The sequence below is a fragment of the Scyliorhinus torazame genome, chromosome 17 (assembly GCF_047496885.1).
Source record: "Scyliorhinus torazame isolate Kashiwa2021f chromosome 17, sScyTor2.1, whole genome shotgun sequence".
Taxonomy (NCBI): domain Eukaryota; kingdom Metazoa; phylum Chordata; class Chondrichthyes; order Carcharhiniformes; family Scyliorhinidae; genus Scyliorhinus; species Scyliorhinus torazame.
Genome location: NC_092723.1, coordinates 119,067,176 through 119,082,158, shown reverse-complemented (window position 1 = coordinate 119,082,158; position 14,983 = coordinate 119,067,176). Strand labels below are relative to the sequence as shown.

Sequence of the window (14,983 nt, the reverse complement as noted above, 5' to 3'; positions counted from 1 at the left end):
AATAAAATCCAAATTTTTTATCTGTTTTCCGGGATACAATCTGCCGTTGTTTCCAATTTTGACATGTCAGCTACCACCTCCACCGTGGACTTGGATATGAACAAAAAATCTCCCTTTCCAATTATTATTTTAAGACAAGTTCCTAAAATATAACTCTCCTATTCCTGCACCTCCTTTAGTGTCCAGCTCTAACCTACACCATCCTCATGACCTGAATAGTCTAATGTTCCTGACCCCTAATTCCTTCGTGTCCATCTCTTTTGCATCATCGATTAGCAATCTGTGAGAAGAGGCAAGTTTAGAGAAGCTTGGATTTGATCAGTCTCCATACTGCATATTAATCAACTTGCCTTGGTCCTTGTTTTGGTTCAGATGATTTGAATGTGGTTGAATAACATTTGCATTGACATTTCTGACCCAAATAGATGTAGCATAAATTAATTTGCTTATGTGTTGAGCCTAATCTGCACAGTGCCCATTTATGCCTACCCTATTCCCCATATTGATTATCATTGAGTTCAATATATTTAATGTTTGCTCTGTTCTGTGATCCAGTTATCCTGCATAATATATTTACAAAACAGCAACAGGCTATTGAGCCCAACAAGTCTGTGTTGGTGTTCATGCTTCACCTGAGCTGCCTCCTACATTCCCTTCACCAACAAATTCTTTTGTTTCTCTCTCTCTTGTGTAATTATGTAGATTTCTGCCTCAGCCACTCCTTGTGGTAACGAGTTCCGCATTCTAAGCATTCTTTAGATAAAGAACTTCTTCTTGAATTTGTTATTAGACTTTTTAGTCATGATCTTATTTATGATCCCTCCAAGTGGAAATACTGGCGGGTTTCCAGGTTCCACAGCCTGGCGAGCAACAAAAATGTCCATTGAATTCGGCGGGACTGCAACATCCTGCTGGCAGCCAATGGCGAGCTGCCTTTGCTGCCAGAAAACCCGCCGTGGGGAGGGCCGGAGAAATCCAGCCATCACATCCGATTACAAAATAATACATTGGGCCATAATGTTGGAGCTCCAGGGTAGTGGACCTGGGAGATACCCCTAAAATGCACTGCGGAGCCCCACCTGGAAATTCCCAGGTAAGGATTGCATGGCACTTACCTGGGAAGTTGAAGCTTGCCATAACCTTAGACTGGGAACCCATGGTCCGTGCCACTTCAAGACCTGGGGCGGGATTCTCCGCAATCGGCGCGATGTCCGCCAACCGGCGCCAAAAACGGCGCGAATCAGTCCAGCATCACGCCGCCACAAAGGTGCGGAATCCTCTGCCCCTTGAGCGGCCGAGCCCTAACCTTGAGGGGCTAGGCCCGCGCCGGACTGATTTCCGCCCCGCCAGCTGGCGGGAAAGGCCTTTGGTGCCCCGCCAGCTGGCGCGGAAATGACATTGCCGGGCGGCGCATGCGCGGGAGCGTCAGCGGCCGCTCACGGCATCCCCGCGCATGCGCAGTGGAGGGAGTCTCTTCCGCCTCCGCCATGGTGGAGACCATGGCGAAGGCAGAAGGAAAAGAGTGCCCCCACGGCACAGGCCCGCCCGCGGATCGGTGGGCCTTGATCGCAGGTCAGGCCACCGTGGGGGCACCCCTCCGGGCCAGATTGACCCGCGCCCCCCCCCCCAGGACCCCGGAGCCCACCCGCGCTGCCTTGTCCCGCCGGTAAGAGAGGTGGTTTAATCCACGCCGGTGGGACTGGCATTCTAGCAGCGGGACTCCGGCCCATCCAGGCCGGAGAATCGCCGGGGGGGGCCCGCCAACCGGCGCGGCGCGATTCCCGCCCCCGCCGAATATCCGGTGCCGGAGAATTCGGCAACCGGCGGGGACGGGATTCACGCCAGCCCCCGGCGATTCTCCGACCCGGTGGGGAGTCGGAGAATCGCGCCCCTGAACTTTATCCTCCACCGTCCCCCCTACCTCTCAGGTCTAACTTCTGACCCCCACCTTCAGGCCAGTCAACGACCTTCCCACCTTACTGTCTACACTTCTGGCTTGTCAAAGACCTTTAGACTTATTTGGACCTTTGAACTTATCTGGTTTAGGGTAGCGAAATTACAAGTTTCTTCGCTAGTGGGCGGAGGCCCGCCCAGCTGGGACTGGTAAACTCTTCCCTTAATATCCGGATCAGACTGGGACCGGCACTTCTGGTAGTCCCGACTTGGGCCTTGAGTTTAAAGCTGTGTTGCAGCATTTATTTTACATTAACTAACTAAATGTTATTCGCCGTACCTTCTCGGGCCTCCTGAGCTTTTATGATGGGATTGCCTGGATTTCCTGGTGAGTAATTCTGAGTGGAGTGACAATCCAACATAATTGCTACTCCATTGGAAGTTGTGCCAATATTTCTCTTGCTCTGTGACAAAACATTTAACGAATGCAGTGTTCAGTTATTGAAAGTGTTTCTCTGTGTGCAGGCTACTCCCACCTATGACAGGGTGATGCAGTTGGAGTATATGGAAATGGTGATATCTGAAACCCTGCGACTGTTCCCTCCTGCACCACGTATTGAGAGAATGTGCAAGAAAGATGTCCAGCTCAATGGGGTAACTGTTCCAAAGGGGATGGCGATTGTGATTCCTGCCTACGTCCTGCATCATGATCCAGCATACTGGCCAGAGCCTGAGGAGTTCAGACCTGAACGGTACGTGGTAATGACTTGTGTTTCCCCACCCCCACCATTGTCTATGGCCTTTGCTGCTATTTTGGGGGGTTTATTTGCATGGATGTTTACTACCTATGGGGATTTTTAACTAGTTCAGCACAGGTCTCTGAGCTGCATCAATCAGTTCTATAGTTTACTGAAGTACTTTTTACAACATCATGTCTGCTTTGTCTTCCTTGGCACCTCCCAGGTCAGTGGAAGTTGTAACCTAAACCACGTTGGGGTGTAAGGGAAACCAATACTGGGGTTAAGCACAGACGTGTTATCCGCTGATTCCAGTATCTGGAGTCTGGGTCATGGTGAAAAGTGGTGGAGGAAGTTGGTCAATTCAACCTTTATGAAAGCTAACCTTCCAGATGTACATAAGATAGATAAGGGAATGGAAAAAGCAAACCCCAGTGTTAATTTATTTACTGAAAGGCGAATCAAATCGTAAATTTAGGGTTAATGTCAGGAAATGATTACTTACACAGTGATCAATATATGCAATAGAATTCTTGAAGATTATTGGAGACTTAAAATCTCTGGGCCCTTTTAAAAACAAATTGGAATCTGAAATGGGAGTGAGTTTAGGATCTTGCTGAGTAGATGGATTGTGATGGGTCAAATTACACTTTCATTCCAAACTGTCTAAGGGGCTTATAAAACAAATCTTTCATGACCCAAGCAGAGACTTGAATTCCTATGCACAACCTTCTTTCGCCATACTGAGGGAGGACACCTCGGAGGGTGTGATGAACTGTTACTGCCTTATCATCATGTACGGTGATGTCCCCTTTAAGACCAGGCTTGGAACCCTGGGGACTCCGCCTCTGGCTCCGCCCATCTGGGAGCCATACATAAAGGCCTGCCTCATGGTCTGTATAGCAGTCAGCTCTCGTCCAAATCTGTAGCATAGTTATTAGCCTAATAAAGCCTTCTTGACAGTTTAATCTCTAAGCATCATTATTGAGGGTACCTCAATTTATTAGGCTAAACTAGATTCAGGATGGACGCAGGCCTAAAACCAGAGAAGCTCAATCTGGAAGCACGAACGCCGGAGGCAAAGGAAATTTTTAAATACTGGCTGCGGTGCTTCGAGGCCTACCTGGACTCCTCAGAGACTCCCATCCTGGGGCCACTCAAGCTGCGTCTACTCCACGCCCGGGTGAGTCACAGAATCTCCGCCACGCTCGAAAAGGCGACGAGTTATGAGGAAGCGATTGAGTTGCTCCGCAAGCGGTTTGTCAAACCCGTCAATGAGGTGCACGCCCGGCATCTGCTCTCTACCTGCCGGCAGCGCTCCGGGGAATCGCTCGACGTGTTTGTTGAGAAACTCACCGCGCTGGCCAGGGACTGTGACCATCAGGATGTGACAGGGGAAGTCCATATGAACTTGCACATCAGAGATTCTTTCGTGTCCGGCATCCGCTCGACCTACATCCGGCAGCGACTGCTCGAAAACGGGGCAAAAGACCTCCAGGAGACGCTAACGCTCGCCTCCTCGCTGGAGGTGGCCCGACATAACTTGGGTACGTACCCCGCGGACTCTGCCAGCCCCCCCCGGACTTCCTCAGACTCGCCCGTATTACAGGCCTGCGCCACGCGGCGACCCGCTCACCATGGGGGCACACCTTGCTACTTCTGCGGGCAGGGCCAGCACACACGCCCACGCTGCCCAGCCCGCTCCGCGATCTGCAGCGACTGCGGGAAGAAAGGGCACTTTGCGAGGGTCTGCCTGGCCAGACCCAGGGGCCAGAAAAACAAAGAACAAAGGCCTCGCAATGCTGCTGCGCACCGACCCGACACGTCCTCTTCTGACGCGTCATCAGCCTCGTGCGAATCATGGGAGCGGCCATCTTCTCGACCCGACACGTGCGACCAACGGCAGCGGCCATTTTACGACTCCGACTACCCGCGACTGGGTGCGGTCACCCTCGATCAAACTCGGCCAAAACACCTGCAGGACTCCATGATGCAGGTCCAGGTCAACGGGCACGACACTGCATGCCTCTTCGACTCCGGGAGCACGGAGAGCTTTATCCACCCTGAAACGGTAAGGCGCTGCCTCCCTACGCACCCATCCCACATCCCAAACCATAGCCCTCGCATCTGGGTCCCACTCGGTACAAATCACGGGGTACTGTATTGCGGATCTCTCGATCCAGGGTGCCAAATACACCCGTTTCAAATTTTATATCCTCCCTCACCTCTGTGCCCCCCTGCTGCTCGGACTGGATTTCCAGTGCAGCCACCGAAGCCTGACACTGAAGTTCGGCGGACCCTTGCCCCCCCCTCACGGTGTGCTGCCTTCGACACTGAAAGTCGCACCCCCTCGCTATTCGCTAACCTCACTCCTGACTGTAAGCCCGTCGCCACCAGGAGCCGGCGCTACAGTGCCCAAGATATGGCTTTTATCAAGTCAGAGGTCCAGAGTTTACTGGGCGAGGGGGTCATCGAGGCTAGCAACAGCCCTTGGAGAGCGCAAGTGGTGGTAGTCCAGTCCGGGGAGAAGAAACGGATGGTCGTGGATTATAGCCAGACCATAAACCGATTCACGCAGCTTGATGCGTACCCCCTTCCTTGCATCGCAGAAATGGTAAATCGGATCGCCCAATACCGAGTCTTTTCCACGGTCGACCTCAAATCTGCCTACCACCAGCTCCCCATCCGACCAAAAGACCGCCCCTATACTGCCTTCGAAGCAGCCGGCCGGCTCTTCCACTTCCTCAGGGTCCCCTTTGGTGTCACAAATGGGGTCTCCGTCTTTCAAAGGGCGATGGACCAAATGGTGGACCAGTACGGTTTGCGGGCTACATACCCGTACTTGGACAATGTCACCATCTGCGGCCATGATCAGCAGGACCATGACGCTAACCTCAAAAAGTTCCTCCAGACCGCCCGAGCCCTTAACCTGACCTATAACGAGGGCAAATGCGTTTTCCACACCACCCGGCTGGCCAACCTCGGCTATGTCGTGGAAGACGGGGTCTTAGGTCCCGACCCCGACCGCATGCGCCCCCTTAAGGAACTCCCTCTCCCCTGCAGCCTCAAGGCCCTCAAACGGTGCTTGGGGCTTTTCTCCTATTACGCCCAGTGGGTCCCCAAGTATGCGGACAAAGCCCGCCCACTCCTAAAGACCACCACTTTTCCCCTCTCGGCTGAGGCCCAATTGGCCTTCAACCGCATCAAGGCCGACATCATCAAGGCCGCCATGCACGCGGTGGACGAAACCATCCCTTTCCAGGTAGAGAGCGATGCATCAGACATCGCCCTGGCTGCTACCCTCAATCAAGGAGGCAGACCAGTAGCGTTCTTCTCCCGAACCCTCACTGCCTCCGAGATTCGACACTCTGCAGTCGAAAAGGAGGCACAAGCCATTGTGGAGGCTGTGCGGCGCTGGAGACACTACCTCGCCGGTAGGAGGTTTACCCTCGTCACCGACCAACGGTCAGTCGCCTATATGTTCGATAACACGCAACGGGGCAAAATAAAGAACGATAAAATTTTGAGGTGGAGGATCGAACTCTCCACCTACTCGTACGATATCAAGTATTGTCCAGGGGAGCTCAACGAGCCCCCAGATGCCCTGTCCCGCGGCACATGCGCCAACGCGCAGGAGGACCGCCTGCAAGCCATCCACAATGACCTCTGCCACCCGGGGGTTACCCGGCTCGTCCATTTCATCAAGTCCCGCAACCTACCTTACTCAACCAAGGAGGTCAAGGCCATGGTCAGGGCCTGCCAGGTCTGTGCGGAGTGCAAACCGCACTTCTATCGGCCAGACAAGGTTCGGCTCGTGAAGGCCTCGGGCCCCTTTTGAGCGACTGAGCGTGGACTTCAAGGGGCCCCTCCCGTCCACCAACCGTTATGCCTATTTCCTCACCGTGATCGATGAGTTCTCCCGTTTCCCATTCGCCATTCCCTGCACCGACATGACCTCAGCCACGGTGATTAAGGCACTGCACAGCATCTTCACCCTGTTCGGTTTCCCTGCTTATATCCACAGCGACCGGGGTACATCGTTCATGAGCGATGAACTGCGTCAGTATCTGCTCAGCAAAGGCATCGCGTCGAGCAGAACGACCAGCTATAACCCACGGGGAAATGGGCAGGTGGAGAGGGAGAACGCGACCGTGTGGAAGGCTGTCCTTCTGGCCCTGCGGTCGAGAAATCTCCCAACCACCCGCTGGCAGGAGGTCCTACCCGATGCCCGACACTCCATTAGGTCACTCCTCTGCACGGCCACAAATGAGACCCCTCATGAGCGATTGTTTCGCTTCCCCAGGAAGTCTACCTCCGGGGTCTCGCTTCCACCTTGGCTGACGGCTCCGGGACCTGTTTTTCTCCGGAGGCATGCGAGGAGCCATAAAACGGACCCCCTAGTTGAAAAGGTCCGACTGCTCCACGCCAACCCCAGTTACGCCTACGTGGAGTACTCTGACGGCAGGCAAGATACGGTTTCCCTCCGGGATCTGGCGCCCGCTGGATCCTCCACCACAGACGCCCCTTCCCGCGCTGCTCCCCTGCAGGACCCGTCGCCCCCTACAACACACCCCCTTCCGGCCCTACCACCCGTTGGTGAGCTCCTACCGTGCGCCCCCCCTTTACACACCCCGCCGGCGCCGGCTCCGCTACCCCCGGCCCTGCCTAGTTCCTCTGCCCCGGCTCCACTACCCCCGGCCCTGCCTAGTTCCTCTGCCCCGATCCGGACCGAAGCTCTGACCGCTGTGCTCCCGGATGTGCCCTCAACCGGGACGTCCGTGCCCGCCGCACCACCGCCCGAACTGAGGAGATCGAGGACGACGATCCGGCCGCCGAGACGGATGGACCTATGATGGCACTTCACCCCCGCCGGACTCCTTTTTAAACAGGGGGTGAATGTGATGAACTGTTACTGCCTTATCATCATGTAAGGTGATGTCCCCTTTAAGACCAGGCTTGGAACCCTGGGGACTCCGCCTCTGGCTCCGCCCATCTGGGAGCCATACATAAAGGCCTGCCTCATGGTCTGTATAGCAGTCAGCTCTCGTCCAAATCTGTAGCATAGTTATTAGCCTAATAAAGCCTTCTTTACAGTTTAATCTCTAAGCATCATTATTGAGGGTACCTCAGAGGGTTCATGCAGCAAGGCAATATGGGGTAGAGCTCAGGAATAGGAAGGGTACAATCACAATGTTGGGGGTTTACTACAAGCCTCCCAACATCCAGCAGAAGATAGAAAAGCTGATATGTAGACAGATTTTGCAAAGATGTAAAAGTAACAGGGTTGTTGTGGTGGGTGATCTTAACTTCCGCCTATATTGACAGGGACTCACTTAGTGTTAGAGTTTGGATGGGTCAGAATTTGTAAGGAGCATCGAGGAGGGCTTCTTGAAACAATATGTAAATAATCAAACTAGGGAAGGGGCCATACTGGACCTTGTATTGGGGAATGAGCCCAGAAAGGGGATCAAAGTTATAGTAGGGGAGCATTTCGGGAAAAGTGACCATAATTCCATATATTTTAACGTACTCGTGGAAAAGAAAAAGAGCAGTCCTCAGGTGATGGTGCTAAATTGGGGAAAGGCTAATTACAACAATATTAGGCAGGAACTGAAGAATTTAGATTGGGGGGCGGCTGTCTGAGGGTAAATGAACACCTGACATGTGGGAGTCTTTCAAATGTCAGTTGATTAGAATTCAGGACCAGCATGTTCCTGTGAAGATGAAGGATAAGTAAGGCGAGTTCCAGGAACCTTGGATAAAAAGGAAAGATTATAGCAAGTTTATGGGGTGGCACAGTGGTTAGCACTGCTGCCTCATGGTGCTGAGGACCCGGATTCGGCCCCGGGTCATTGGCCGTGTGGAGTTTGCAAATTCTCAACATGTCTGCGTGGGTTTCACCTGCACAACCCACGATGTGCAGGTTAGCTGGATTGGCCACACTAAATTGCCCTTAGCTGGAAAAAAAAGAATTGGGTACTCTAAATTTATTTTTTAAAAGTATGGCAAGTTCCGGGAACCTTGGATAACGAGGGATATTGTGAGCCTAATGAAAAAGAAAAAGGAAACATTTGTACGGTCTACAAGGCTAAGAACAGATGAAACACTTTAAGAATATAAAGAAAGTAGGAAGGAACTTAAGCAAGGAATTAGGAGGACTAAAGGCGATCATGAAAAGTTATTGGCAGATTAAGGAGAACCCCAAGGTATTTTATACACAGATATAAAGGGCAAGAGGGTAGCCAGGGAAAGGGTTGACCCACTCTAGGACAGCGGAGGGAATCGTGGACCCAGAGGAAATGGGCGAGGTACTATATTAATATTTTGCATCAGAATTCACCAAAGAGAAGGACTTGGTGGATGATGGACCTAGGGAAGGGTGTCTTAAAAAGCATTAAGGTGACTTTCAGTGGTGGCGGTGTGCTGAACAGTCACACGAAAGGTGGCTTTCCCTTGTGTTATGGGCCAGGGTTTAGAGAACTCCAAAGTGTAGCATAGAGTTCACCTGACCCACAACTTTTAATATATTGTGGTATGGGGTGCACACTCTGCAGGTGTGGTAAAGCAGAAGTGGAAAAGTATTTTTTAAAGCAAAACAATGTTTAGTCTATGAACTCAAGTTAACCTTTTTGAAACATACAGTGAACATCTTAGCAACCATCAATTCAAATACAACCCCCAAAGAATACAGCACTAAGTAATCCTTAATAACTTCCCAAACAACATCCAGAAGACAGAAGAAACACCTTTTACCAGAAGCACATCAGGTTTACATTCACTACGGAAAACATTTATAATTCTGAATTTACCAAATGATCACAAGATAGTCTTTTGATGGCAGAGAGAACAGCAATACACCTGCTTGGTCTGGCTTCAGCTCCAACACTGAAAACGAAACTAAAACACACCCTGCAGCAAACAGCCTAAAACACAGGTAAAAATCTGACAGACAGCCCAGCTCCATCCACTCCCTGACATCACTGATAAACACCCATTTCTTAAAGATACATTTCTTAAACACCCATTTCTTAAAGGTACTCTCACATGACACTTGGAACTTCAATTAAGGCCCTTTTAACCTGTAAATCAGACACCACAGTGTCACACCCTTACCTAAACTAACAACCACTCGAGGAAAGCCCTCAAACCAGCTACAGAACTGGTAAAATAATAACATCAGCAACTGTCAGGAGAGGAAAATTCAGACCTCAGCCACCTGGAGCGAAGTGGAGCAGAGTATGGCGGACCGAGATGGATCGCCAATGTGAACGCTGGCCCACTCACTGACAGGGCAGTGGATGGAGCTCCATCGGGCTGTGTTCAATGGGGCCAAGGCAGCTTTATTCAAGAACAAAGTTAGGTTTGGGAATGCTGTAACCGGCAAGACTCTGGGTTATAAGGAAATAGGGAACATAATTTAATATGCCGGAGGATGCAGCCGAGTTAATCCAGAAAAATGAGCTGAGAAGACAGCAATAGCGGATATATATGGATCATTAATAATGTTTCTTCACGGGCGGCACGGAGGCGCAGTAATTAGCACTGCGCCCTACGACACTGAGGACTCTGGTTTGATCCCAGCCCCGGGTCACTGTCTATGTGGAGTTTGCACATTCTCCCCATGCCTACGTGTGTTTTACCCCCACAACCCAAAGGTGTGCAGGTTCGGGGGATTGGCCACGCTAAATTGCTCCTTAATTGGAAAAAAGAATTGGGTACTCTGAATTTAGAAAGAAAAACAAAAAAATCATGTTTCTTCGATCTCTAGACTGAACACTTGCATGGGATGGGGGACTGGGTGTGGAGAGGGGAGGGTAGAATGCTGGTTACAACAGGTTGCACATGGAGGCGACCAGACAAAGAAGACAATGGTGGCCATCTTGGATGGCCCACAAACAAAGGGAAACCCGGCATGTAGGGGGATACCCATGTGGTAAGTATGGCTGACCTCGCGGGGGAGAGAGGGAGGCAGGAACCCCCCCCCCCACTCCCCCATCAGAATAGTCACCTGGAACTTGAGCAGACTTAACGGCCCAGTGAAAAGATGCAGAGTCTTCGCCCATCTGAAAAACCTAAGGGCCGTGTTGTGCCTCTGCTCTCCACAGCTTATAGATGCAGACAGAATTGAATACACAGCGTCAGGTTGATTTACCTTTAAATGCAGCTTTTATTATTTCTCTCAGACTCCACCAAGACTACAGCTATGTGTTTATTTAAACAGTTACATAGTGTTCTGGACCAGGGTTTAGAGAACCCCAAAGTGTATCATGGAGTTCACCTGACCCACAACTTTTAATAGATTGTGGTATGGGGAGCACATGGACCACTCGACAGGTGTGGTACAGCAGAAATGGAAAAGTATTTTTTTAAGCAAAACAATGTTTATTCTATGAATTTAAGTTAACCTTTTTAAAACATACAGTGAACGTCTTAGCAACCATCAATTCAAATACAACCCCCAAAGAATACAACACTAAGTAATCCTTAATAACTTCCCAATCAACATCCAAAAGACTTAAAACACCTTTTACCAGAAGCACATCAGGTTAAAGTCACTACTGTTATTAGTTTTACATCACCAGGATCGATTTACAGTCTTTAGATTATAGAGGGAGACTCTAATACACCTTCTGGCTGTGACTGCAGCTATCCAGCTCTGAAAACTAAACTAAAACACACCCTGCAGCAAACAGCCTAAAACGAAAGTAAAAAGCTGACACACAGCCCATCTCCACCCACTCTCTGACATCACTGCAGTAATAAAAACCCATTCTTTAAAGGTACTCTCACTACAGATATTTATATACACACCCACTTATAAACACCCATTTCTTAAAGGTACTCTCACATGACAATAGCTTACAAGGCTGACTTGAATCAAGCATTCTTCCCATTAGGGAGAGCTTAGCCAGGTACACTCTGAGGGACTGATGGGCTTTGAAAGTAAGGCCTGCACATACGACAGTTGATCCCAGGTTATCTTTGGTTAAATCTCGGCGGTACCGTATTTTATACAGTACAAGTTTAACAATGCTTCAAGCTTCAGATGTCATTCGAGCTTATCCTTCATGTTCCATAACCAAGGTTGTTATCAGTGATGTTATTGTCCCTGTTTCTTATGAAATCCATTTTGTAAAAAAATGCATTTTTCTCCATTGCTTCTTTAAAGTTAGACGTTGTCCTCATTTACCATCATGCCTTTCGGCTCAATGTTGGCAAGGGTCCCACTCAGCAGCCGGCATAGTCTTCCTCCAGGAGACACACCTGAGGGAGAAGGACTGACTGAGGGTAAGAAAAAGCTGGATAGCACAGACTTAGCGAGTGTGCTGCGTGCGAGGGAGATGGCCATACTGTTTGTAAAAGGATGACCTTTCTACATAGAACATACAGTGCAGAAGGAGGCCATTTGGCCAATCGAGTCTGCACCGACCCACTTAAGCCCTCACTTCCACCCTATCCCCGTAACCCAAAAACCTCTCCTAACCTTTTTGGGCACTAAGGGCAATTTATTATGGCCAATCCACCTAACCTGCACATCTTTGGACTGTGGGAGTAAACCGGAGCACCCGGAGGAAACCCACGCAGACACGGGGAGAACATGCAAACTCCACTGTGAAGCCACAGTGCTATCCACTTGTGCTACTGTGCTGCCTTATGGCGATGAATACAATGACGACTCAGAGGGGATGTTATGTAATGGTCAGCGGTGTCCTAGAAGGTGCTTGTGAATGTACATGCCCCCAACTGGGATGATGCTGACTTCATCAAAAAGACCATGGCAGAAATCCCCAACCTAGACTCTCTCCAACGCATCATGGGGGGGGAGACTTCAACTGTGTAAAGGACCCAAGGACGGACAAATCCAGCCCCAATCAGGGAACTGTCGGCCTTTATGGAGCAGATGGGGGGATAGACGAGTGGAGGTTCAACAACCGGAGGGAGAAGGAGTTCACCTTCTTCTCCCAAGTCTACAAAGTATACTTCCACATTGGCTTCTTTGCAGTGGGTACATCGGTGCTTCCAGGGGAGGTAGGGGCGGTAACTCTGCAATAGTAATCTCCGACGAGTGGATGGAAGATTGGAGATAGGCCGGGCCCAACGTTCCTCATAGAGGCTGGGCACAGCCCTCCTCTCTGACAAGGTGTTCTACAAGAGAATGTCACAAACCATCGACAGGTATGTATCCTGCAACCATAAAGGAGCGGTCTCACCCTCCACATTCTGGGAGGTACTGAAGGCAGTGAGAAGAGGGGAAATAGCATACAAGGCACTCGGGGACAGGAAAGAGAGGGAGGCTTGGCAACAGCTGATCAACTCCATATTGGAGGTGGATTGGCCCCGACCGTGGAACGATTGGCAGAGGGGAAGAAGTTACAACTGAAACTCCACTGGGGAAGCAGTGCACCAACTCCGCCGGACACGTTTTATGAACATGGAGACAAGGCCAGCTGCCTGCTGGCTCACCAGCTGAGAAAGCAGGCAGCCACAAGAGAGACAGCACAGGTGAAGAACAGGACAGGTAAACTAGTCACAGCATCAGATAAGATTGATGAAGTCTTTGCGACCGTTTACCAGGAGCTGAACACCTCTGAGCCCCCGGAGGGGGACACAAAGATGAGGCGGTTTCTCGACGGGCTGGACATACCAGCTGTGGGGGGGTGGGAGCACCACTAGAACTGAGGGAAGTTGTGGAGGGCATTAACTCTATGCAGATGGGATTCCCGGTGGACATCTATAAAATATTTGCGGCAGCACTGGCCTCGCACCTGTGGGAGATGTTCAGTGACTCGCTATTGAGAGGGACTTTGCAGTCCACAGTGGCACACGCCTTGATATCTATCACTAGATCCCTAAAAAAGCAAAGGTCCAACGGAGTGCGGGTCATACAGACCCATCTCACTCCGAAACATTGATGCCAAAGTACTGGCAAAGACCCTGGCAAGGCAACTGGAGAGTTGCATGCCAGAGGTAGTCGTAGAAGATCAGACGAACATCAGACACCTGCTGAACTTGATTATGGCCCCACCCAGGGAGGAGACACCAGAAGTGATCATCTCCTTCGATGCAGAGAAGGCCTTCGGCAGAGTCAAATGGAGCTACCTCATGGCGGTACTGGAACATTCTGGGTTTCGGCCAGGTTTCATCTCATGCGTGAAACTCCTGTGCAGCACTCCCATGGCGAACATACGGATGAACATCACCAGCTCTGAATACGTCTGGCTGCACAGAGGCACGAGACAGGGATACCCACTGTCCCCACTGCTATTTGCCCTGGCAATTGAACCACTGGTGGCCACACTGAAAATGTGGAATCATCTCAGGAACCACTTTGGGCTGGTCGCAATGTCCACCGTGGCCCCTATCTGCAAGAACCATAGGTTTACCCCTGCGACGATAGACACCTCCTTTAAAAGGTGGAGACAGGACTAAGGAATACTGAAGGTTGGGGACCTACATGTAGACTGCAAAGTAGCGATACTGGGCAAACAGACAGACAAGCTCCAGCTCCCGAAGGGGCACAAGCTCCGATACATACAAATAAGGAACTTCCTCCGAAAAGAGACAGCAACGTTCCCCCAGCAGCCCGGACACTCCCTGTTGGATAGACGTCTAACCACAGATGAGCTAGGAGACAGTAACTACGCTGAATTGTACGGACGACTACTGGAAGAGGTACAGTCACCGCTAGACAAGACACGGGAGAAGTTGGACGAAGAGCTAGGCATAGACTTCTCCAACCCCCCCGCACACCAACCTCTTCCCCACTGCCCACTTCATGACCTTCTCAACATTCGCTGCCCAGTAATGATTCAGCAGTGCCTATACACCACTCCATCTGCCCATCTCCCAAAACGCCCTCCTACAGCGAGGTACTTTACCCGCCCATATAAACTCCGAGATCATCCTTTTTTTTTAAAACCATTTTATTGAAGGCATTTTAAATATATAAATAATCACAAAAATACACAAGCTAACCTTGGCAACAGGTAACAAGCTGCCCCCCCCCCCCCTCCACATCCCCCCCCCCCCCCCCCAACAGCAGCCCCCACTCGTCTCACTGCCACCCCACTGCCGACTCAATACTGCTTAAAGAAGTGGATAAACAGTTTCCACCTCAAGATGAACCCCTCCTCCACCCCTCGAATGGCGAACTTAATTTTTGCCCAATGCAGGAACTCAGCCAAATCGCTCACCCACCCACCCCCCGCTTTCGGCGGCTCTAAGCCACACCAACCCAGCAAAATCCGTCTCCAGGTTATCGGGAGGCAAAGGCCAAGATGTCAGCCTCTCTCCCCACCTATACTCCTGGACCTCCGACACTCCAAATAGTGCCACCTCTGGACTCTGAGCTA

The 14,983-nt window shown here is 50.8% G+C and overlaps 1 protein-coding gene across 1 annotated transcript in view; it reads left to right on the top strand.

The window, feature by feature from the left end:
- The window catches only part of LOC140394109 (cytochrome P450 3A8-like), a 111,563-nt gene that overhangs the window by 81,446 nt on the left and 15,134 nt on the right, over positions 1-14,983 (top strand). Inside the window, exon 11 of the mRNA XM_072480958.1 lies at positions 2,419-2,645. Coding sequence (XP_072337059.1) covers positions 2,419-2,645 — 227 coding nt within the window. The remainder of the gene's footprint in view (positions 1-2,418; positions 2,646-14,983) is intronic.